This window comes from Mandrillus leucophaeus, unplaced genomic scaffold (assembly GCF_000951045.1).
Source record: "Mandrillus leucophaeus isolate KB7577 unplaced genomic scaffold, Mleu.le_1.0 Scaffold4, whole genome shotgun sequence".
NCBI classification, from domain to species: Eukaryota; Metazoa; Chordata; class Mammalia; order Primates; family Cercopithecidae; genus Mandrillus; species Mandrillus leucophaeus.
Genome location: NW_012104253.1, coordinates 7,963,877 through 7,972,570, shown reverse-complemented (window position 1 = coordinate 7,972,570; position 8,694 = coordinate 7,963,877). Strand labels below are relative to the sequence as shown.

General features: G+C 35.2%; 1 protein-coding gene across 5 annotated transcripts in view; it reads left to right on the top strand.

The window, feature by feature from the left end:
* Window positions 1-8,694, top strand: part of PAPOLA (poly(A) polymerase alpha) — a 76,579-nt gene that overhangs the window by 59,414 nt on the left and 8,471 nt on the right. For 4 of the 5 annotated variants that reach the window (XM_011991654.1, XM_011991658.1, XM_011991656.1 and 1 more), the window contains 3 exons: window positions 2,548-2,648; window positions 2,871-3,109; window positions 7,326-7,388. In XM_011991654.1, the coding sequence (XP_011847044.1) occupies window positions 2,548-2,648; window positions 2,871-3,109; window positions 7,326-7,388 (403 nt within the window). The remainder of the gene's footprint in view (window positions 1-2,547; window positions 2,649-2,870; window positions 3,110-7,325; window positions 7,389-8,694) is intronic. The other variant, XM_011991655.1, reaches the window with a different exon arrangement.

The following is an 8,694-nucleotide window of genomic DNA, read 5'->3' as shown; positions in this document are numbered from 1 at the left end:
CCTCCCAGGTTCGAGCGATTCTCCTGTCTTAGACTCTCGAGTAGCTGGGATTACCGTCACCTGCCATCATGCCCGGCTAATTGTATTTTTGTGGAGATGGGGTTTCACCGTGTTGGCCAGGCTGGTCTTGTATTCCTGACCTCAGGTGATCTACCCACCCTGGCCTCCCAAAGTGCTGGGATTACAGGCGTGAGCCACCACGACTGGCCTATATTACAATTTTTAAAAGGCAGTTTTAGAAGTCTGTTTGTCAGTTAACGTATAACCGATGGCAGAAGTGCAAGCTGGGGAGGATTCCCTGGATGAGTGTGAAATAGAAAATGCTGAAGTGTCATGGATGTCTTTTCTTTCTTTTGGACTTCGTGTGTGTGATATGTTTTTAGGCAAATCATGCATAATCCAAAGACTTTAGGCCTGAATATGTCCTGTAAGTGTTAATCATTTTAAAAGTTGTTTTTTGTTTTTTTTTTAAGTGAAGAAGCTGACTAATAAGAATTTTGGGATGTGTAAAAGCCTTTGTGTCCTTTGAGTTTGTGCACAAATATAAAACGTGTACAACTGTACTAAATTTCACAAATTTAGTTTTGAAATTTAGTTTCTTGAAGTAATACTAACTTCTGTAAATAAAACTTCTGGGGGCCGGGCGCGGTGGCTGAAGCCTGTAATCCCAGCACTTTGGGAGGCCGAGGCGGGTGGATCACGAGGTCAGGAGATCGAGATTTCTTGAAGTAATACTAACTTCTGTAAATAAAACTTCTGGGGGCCGGGCGCGGTGGCGGGCGCCTGTAGTCTCAGCTACTTGGGAGGCTGAGGCGGAAGAATGGCGTGAACCCGGGAGGCGGAGCTTGCAGTGAGCCGAGATCACGCCACTGCACTCCAGCCAGCCTGGGAGCACAGCAAGACTCCGTCTCCAAAAAAAAAAAAAAAAAAAAAAAATTCTGGGTTTTTAGAATACAGTTGTATATTTGTTCAACAAGCATTGAGTGTTTATTATATACTAGGCACCTTGCTAGCCATTTCAGGCTTTCCTCCTGCATGTGTGGTTGTTCTCTGACCAACTGTCCTTTTCTTTTTATTCATTTAATATTTGTGCCCTTGAGGGCTCTCTCATTATTCTTTTGTCTGTTTATCCCATCTTGATATTGTCCCTGAGTGGTAACACCTTCTCTGTTGACTACATTTACATTCATGTACCAGTGATATCCATAGCTTTAGTAAGCTGACTGCTCTGTGGTTCCACGTGGATGTCATGTAGGTACCAAAAATAACAAGTCTTCCAAGTGTTGCCTACCTCCTTATGGCGTCATCATTCACCAGTTTCAGAGTGTGGGTGGTAGCTCTGAGAGAGAGAGACAGAGAGAGGAACCAGAGGACTTTTCTGCTTTTGTTTTTCTTTTAGGAGATAATAAAAACTTGAGTTTATTTAAATGCTAATGTGTAGAATTTACTTGAGACAGCAAAGTTGGTTGGGAGAGTAAAGGAGTGATGATTTGAGTTTCTTGAGATGACAGGAGTTAGTGAGATTTAGAACATAGATTGAGCTTTTTTATGTAATAAGGAATAATAAGGAAAGAATAGGGATTAATTATAGAAATAGGTGTGTCTCTTTAATATTTATACTTAGAATTTGGGGTAATATTTGGCTAGTGGCTTTTGGTTGTTAAGTAGGAAGGTCATTTGAGATTGACATGAGAAGGAGAAAATGGGAGAGAAACTTCAGGGGAGTAAAGAGGGTTTAAAATAAGTTATTTTTAAAGTTAAATATTGAAATATTTCCTTGTCACTTAAAGGTCTTTGTTTAACTGAACCACTGGATGGGCTTTTAGGGTTTTACAAAACCCTTATACTTTGTATACAAAAGTTTATTTCTGTTTTCTGTTTCTCAGAACATTTTCTCATACATAACTTTTTTTTTTTTTTTTTTAATAATACAGGTTTTTTTTTTCTTGTAGAGACGAGGGCTTACTGTGTTGCCCAGGCTAGTTTCAAACTTGAACTCAAGCAATCCTCCCGCCTCGTTTCCCAGAGTGCTAGGATTACAGGCATGAGCCACCATGCCTGGCCTCTTATTAATAAATAATTTTTGTTCGAAAAAATCCTTCAGTTAAGTCTCTTAGCCAAATCAGTTAAGAATAGACCTTTTAGAACCACTCTGGCGATATAGTAGCCAGCCGCCATATGTGACAATTTAAATTTAATTAAAATTAAATAGTCTCTCACTGGTCATATTTTAAGTGCAGAGTAGCTATGTTTTAATAGTGGCTACCATATCCAGTAGCACAGATACAGAACATTCTGTCATCTCAGGAAGTAACATTAGACAGTGCTGCTTTGGAAGGTTTGTGTACTTTTTACTGTTGTTATACTTTATCCAATAAAGTCAGTTGCTAAAGTGTATGTATAGGAAGTAAAATCAGAGAATCATTTACTTTACAAAATAACTTCTGTGCATGTTATAGATCATTGTATTTTATTTTTATTTATTTTTCTACTTTTAAATTTTGAGACAATTTTTAATTTTTTTTTTTTTTTTTTTTTTTTTTTTAGCAGAAACAGTCCTGCTCCAGCTGTAACAGCAGCATCTGTGACCAACATACAGGCTACTGAAGTTTCTGTGCCACAAGTAAATTCCAGTGAAAGCTCAGGGGGTAAGGAGATTGGGTTTGTCAGGTTTGAGAATTCTTACATTATATTTGGTTTAACCTTCATTTTGAAAAGCGGGTTTGTTAAGTAGTTGAAATTCAGTTTTTTAAATGCCAGTTTATTTTTTGCATGTAAAGTTATTCATGAAATCAAATTCAGAGAAACAAAAACTTACAACTTGATACCAATGTGGTTAATTTGTATATGCTCATATATTTACTCCTTAGGTACATCGAGTGAAAGCATTCCTCAAACTGCCACACAACCAGCCATTTCTCCACCACCAAAGCCTACGGTCTCCAGAGTTGTTTCTTCAACACGTCTGGTAAACCCACCACCTAGATCTTCAGGAAATGCAGCAACTTCAGGAAATGCAGCAACAAAAATACCTACTCCTATAGTAGGAGTCAAGAGGACATCCTCACCTCATAAAGAAGAGAGTCCCAAGAAAACCAAAACAGAAGAGGTATATATATAAAAAACATATTAGTTAGCCATGGCAACACCAGCTGCCTATTTTTAAATCCATTGGAAGAAAACTTTATGAACCAAAATAGAGAAGGATCAAGGAACAAAGCTTTTAGAAAATCGTAGGTGTGTCTGTAGTGTTTTAGTGCCATAGTTTCTCTTCACCTTTCCCATTCTTCTCAGTAACTACCTCTGCCATAAAGCTATGCCCTCTCATTTAAACTTCTTTAGTGCGTGTAGTTAGCAGGTATTGTCTACAACAGAATTTAACATGGAATTATATGTATTCTTAACTTATTATTCTCTAATGACTGTCTTTTTTTGCACTGATTTTTTGATGGTCCTTTGGACAGTTTTTTGCTTTTATGATCCAAATGGAGTTTTGAAGTTTCTCTCCTGTACTTGGTATTATAGGACCATCGAATACTAGAGGTTCTCAGGGAATTCTTATTGAATGATAAACAAGTACACACAGCCACATTAGTTTTTGAACCCTAAATGGTTAGTTCCCTAACCCTTAAAGAAACTTTCTAGCATCATTTGCTTTTTTTTTTTTTTAAAACTCCTGGGCACAGGCTCCTGCCTCCCAGGTAGCTAGACCCACAGGTGCACGTCACCATGCCCAGCTTAGTTTTTTGTTTTTTATTTTGAGACAAACGAAAAAGAGCCCAACCTGGGCTCTTTTGCCCAGGTTGGAGTGCAGCAGAGCAATCTCAGCTCACTGCAACCTCTGCCTCCCAGACTCAAGCAATCCTCCCACCTCAGCCTCCCAAGTAGCTGGGACTACAGGTGCGCACCACCATGCGTGCCTAATTTAAAAAAAGACTTTTTTTTTGTAAAGACAGAGTCTTGCTATGTTATCCAGGCTTATCTCCAGCTCCTGGGCTCAAGCAATCCTCTTGTCTTGATCTCCCAAAGTGTTGCGGTCACAGGAACCACTATGCTTTGTGAGCTTGTATTAACTTTTTATACTAGCTGATTTACAATTGTTACAGTCTTAGTTTTGGGAAAACCATTAAAAGTGTACATTGATTTGGTATGAGTCTTAAAATAGAGGTAGTCTTGTTACACAATTTTATTTCTCTCTCGAGTCACTTTCATGTTGTTTTCCAATCAATGAGGCATTCGCTATTTCCCCAGAGGTGACAGTCTAAAAGCACCAATTTCATTGTGATTTTTTTTTTAAGCTAAGAATGTATTTAGTAATTTACTTATTACAACAAAATTTCTTTAGAGTGGAAAAAAACCCTCTAGATTGCTCATGGATTCTATTATGTTTTGATTAAGAATGGTGAAAATTATTTTATTATTTAACTTATTCTCTGAAGACTTCAGTTTTTTTTTTTTTTGAAATAGCTGCTATTAACTAAAAGTAATCTGATGAATTTTGTCACTCTTAAGATGGTAAATGAGAATGAAAAATGAGTATTGTGTAGTACTTTAAATCCCCCCAGATTACTTATGATGCCTAATACAATGTAAATGCCGTTTAAGTTATTGTTATGATGTATTTTTTAATTTGTGTCATTTTTATTGTTGTATTATTTTTTATTTTTCCAAGTATTTTTGATCCATGGTTGGTTGAATTCGCAGATGCAGAATCCACAGATATGAAGGGCCCACTGTAAATCATCATAACTTAGAAGATGTGTTCTGAAAACTCATCTGTGTCTGTGTAATTATCTCTTAAGGCAGTGATTTTCATTGTTGGTTGTGCAACAGAATTAGTTTTTGGGTTTTCTTTGGTTATTGTTTTTCAATAAAGATTTTAGGGCTTTCTCCAGACGAACTGAATCAGAGATCTTCTAGAAGTTAGGCCTGGAGATCTTATTAAGAGCCCCACTGCCACATGATTGTGTTGTGCAGCAGCTTAAGAATATGCTAAATTTTTGTGTCAGTTACACATTCAGACTACTGATAACCGGTTTGAAGTTGTCAGGGCATTTCAGAATTCAGATTTCTTTTGACATTAGTAAAGTGTATTTAAGTATAATTCTATGCATTTAACATTGGGTTTTTTTTTTTTTTATGTTAAAAATGGCACCCTAAGAGTTCTAAATAAGTTTGTACCAGTGCGGTATTTTGCAATTTTATTTGCACTTACCTTGGTAGAATAACACTTGTGTTTCTTGTCTGGTTTAGAAAAGCAATAAGAATATAGAATTTTTAAACTTAAGTATGGAAAATTAAAAATACATATAGAAGAATCATTTTATGTACCTGTGTACCCATCACACAGCTTCTGTTATAATTAACTCTCAGCCAATCTTTGTAATCTTAATTCTTTCAGCCTTTTTCGTTTTCTCTTGCGATTGAATTACTTAACAGCAAAATCTAGACATGTTTAATTAGAATCTTAAAAATCATATCTAAGAATGAAAGCATTAAGAGTAAAATTAGCCTACTCACAAAAATTAACAATTTATTAATATCAAACATCTAGTCAGTGCTCAAATGTCCCGATTGTTTCATTGATTGTTTTAAAAATAGGCTGTTTGTTCAAATCCAGAAATCGAAAAAGATCCCTGTGTTGCAATTGTTTGATATCTGTAAGTGTCCTTTCAAATACAGATTCCCTCCTCCATCCCTCCCCACTTTTTCCTGTAATTTTTTTTTTTTTTTTTTGGGTATATATTTTCTCAGTCTGAATTTTGCTTATGGCATTTCTATGGAGTTGATTAATAGAAACATAGCATTTTAAGAAGATAAGGGATATTAGGTTATTCCATGGGCTAATCTCATTTCTTACCAGAAGAACTTGCTGTTCAGTGGCTTTTCCAGTTACAGATCTAGTTACAGTTAGAGGCAGGATTAGAACCCAGACCTAAATCTCATAGTGCTTTAGTCAAAGAAATTTGCTGTAGTAGAAATAATCCTCATTTTGAAGCCCTTCTAAATTGGGTCTTTTATTCTCTGCTAATGAGTACTCGGTATTAGAAATTTTAGCAAACCAGAAATAAATACTGGCCTCACTCAGTAATGCACTAAATGTATATAGATAGGAGAGTTTTAGATACTCTGAGGTAGTTTAGTTCTGCTTAATGGTCATCATATCCTAAGGTTTTTCAAATAAATATAAATGGTAATGTAAAATAAAAATGGAAAATGTTTACTCTGTTTCCTGGATTATATGGCTAAATTAACCTCTCTCTCTCTCTCTCTCTCTATATATATATATATATACACACACACATATATATATATAAAAAAAACTTTTTGTATGGAAAATTTCAAACATGTCATAAGTATAACGAACTGTCATGTTTGCATCACCTAGCTTCAACAGTTAACAACTCACAGCCAGCCTTGTTTTATCTACGTACCCACATCACTTCCTTCCCCATTGTTTTGAAGCAAACCCCAGGCATAACCAAAAATATTTCTTTGTATATCTAAAAATAAGGACTTCTATAAAATATAAGTACAGTATATTTATCACACAAATATTGATAATCCATAGTTTTACATATCAGTCAGTATTCAGATTTGGCCAATTGTGACACATTACTATTTTTAAAGTTTGCATATTTGCAGGGTACAAATAAAGTCCTTATTGGAATTGACTGGTACTGTATTAAATCTCTTCTAAGCTGTAAGTTAGCCTGTGGTTTTTCTATGCCTGTTTTAAGAGTCACATTTAAAATTAAATTTTAATTCTGCTGAGAAAATAGTGTCAAAATAGTTCTTAAGACCCAAGCAAGGCGTTTCTCGAGTCTTGTGTTCTGTAGGATGTTAGTAGGTCGTACCAGGAACAAGGATTCTCTGGTTAACTAGGCCTGGGAAGATTAAAGTAGTGTTCTTTCTTGGTAGAATTGATTAGAACCTTCTGTGTGCCACTCTATGTGAGGCTCCCAGAATGGGGGTGATAACTATGCCAAATTCCTAAAGTTGTTTGATCAGGATCTCTTTTTTTTTCTCTTTTCCTTACAAAATATATTTCTATGAACTCTTAGTGGTTTTGGAAACGTACTTTAGATGGTGATCTGCAGTAACAGTTTTCCTGATGCTTTTTAAAATTTTATTAGCTTCTGAAGCCAAATTTAATTTGATAAAAACATTTTAAAAGAAGAACCAGTTATCTATTTTAAGGCTATAGTTGATCTTACAGGTTTAATTGTTTTGTAGTTTTAAAAAAGTTTATAAAGTAAAGCATTGATTGGCAAATAATCTAAATTTTTCATTTTAGAGAATAAAGCTTTTTTTTTTAAAAACAGGATGAAACAAGTGAAGATGCTAACTGTCTTGCTTTGAGTGGACATGATAAAACAGAAGCAAAGGTATACTAATTTAGCCTTTAGAATACATACACAATTGAGAGTTCAGAAGATGTAATAGAAATGTCTCTAAAATATTGTATTTTGTGCTATATATAGGTTTTAGATTTTTTTAGTGTTGTTTGTGGAGAAGTATTTGTTCATTTTTACTGTTAATTATGTAATGCTGAACACTGAAGGGAATATAGTGATGAGTGTAACACATTCTGTGCCTTTAAAGGAGCTTATAATTAAGTAGAGAAGATAAGTCATGAATGTAATTAATTACATTATCAAAGAAAATCAAAGTAATTGAGGGCTGGGGGCCAAGGGGCAAGAGAAGTAAGATGTTATTTCTGACTGCAGAAATAGCAGTAAATGTCTTCACTGAAGAAAGAAGTAGCATTTGAAGTGGCCTCGAAGGATACATAGGATTTTTGACAGTCCAGGCTGAGATCATGATCTCTGTCTGTTGGGTTGAGAATATGGTATGATTACAGAAGCAGTTTTTGGCATAAGGTTTTGGCTAGAACCTGGGGTGCATGGGGCTTGAACGAGGTGTAGATGGGGTGGAAGAAATTTTTTTTTCCCAAAATGTAAAAGACTCATTTTTTCCCCTAGAATTTGAAATATATTGAAGGCTTTTAACTTTCTTTTGTTGTGGAAAAATTAGAAATTCTCCCCCTTCTCCCAAATTCTCCAGATTTCTCTGATGGATATTTTAACAAATACTCTCTTAGGTTTTGTGCGTGCCCTCATAATGCCCTTGTTTTATAATTTCAATGTACTTTGTAAACCAAGAAAAAAATGTTTGTGTCGTTACGTAATCTACAAAATTATTAATGGCTTCACAGAATGCCGTCTTAAGGCTGTGATTATTTTTATCCAGCCAATTTCCTATCCATAGCAATTATTTCCATTTAAAAAAGCAAGCTGTGCTTTCCTACTGTAATACTGGTTACAGCTAAATATCATATCTGCCATTCATTCATGTTTATTTACTTAGCATAAATTAATGGAAGAAGAATTATTGAGGAAAATAGTATGCTTAAAGTTTGGTATACATCACCAAGTTGTCCTCTAGGAAGCCTGCGTGTCTTCCATTCCTACTTCTTACATCTTATTTACGTTTTTTAATTTCATAGGAGAAAGCAGTGTTTCATTTTTTTGGTATAGTTTCATTCAAATTGAAGTTTTCATATTTTTATTTTCTTTTTTAAATTGTTTTTTTTTTTTGAGATGGAGTCTTGCTCTGTTGCCCAGGCTGGAATGCAGTGGCGTGTTCTTGGCTCACTGCAACCTCTGCCTCCCGGGTTCAAGCGATTCTCCT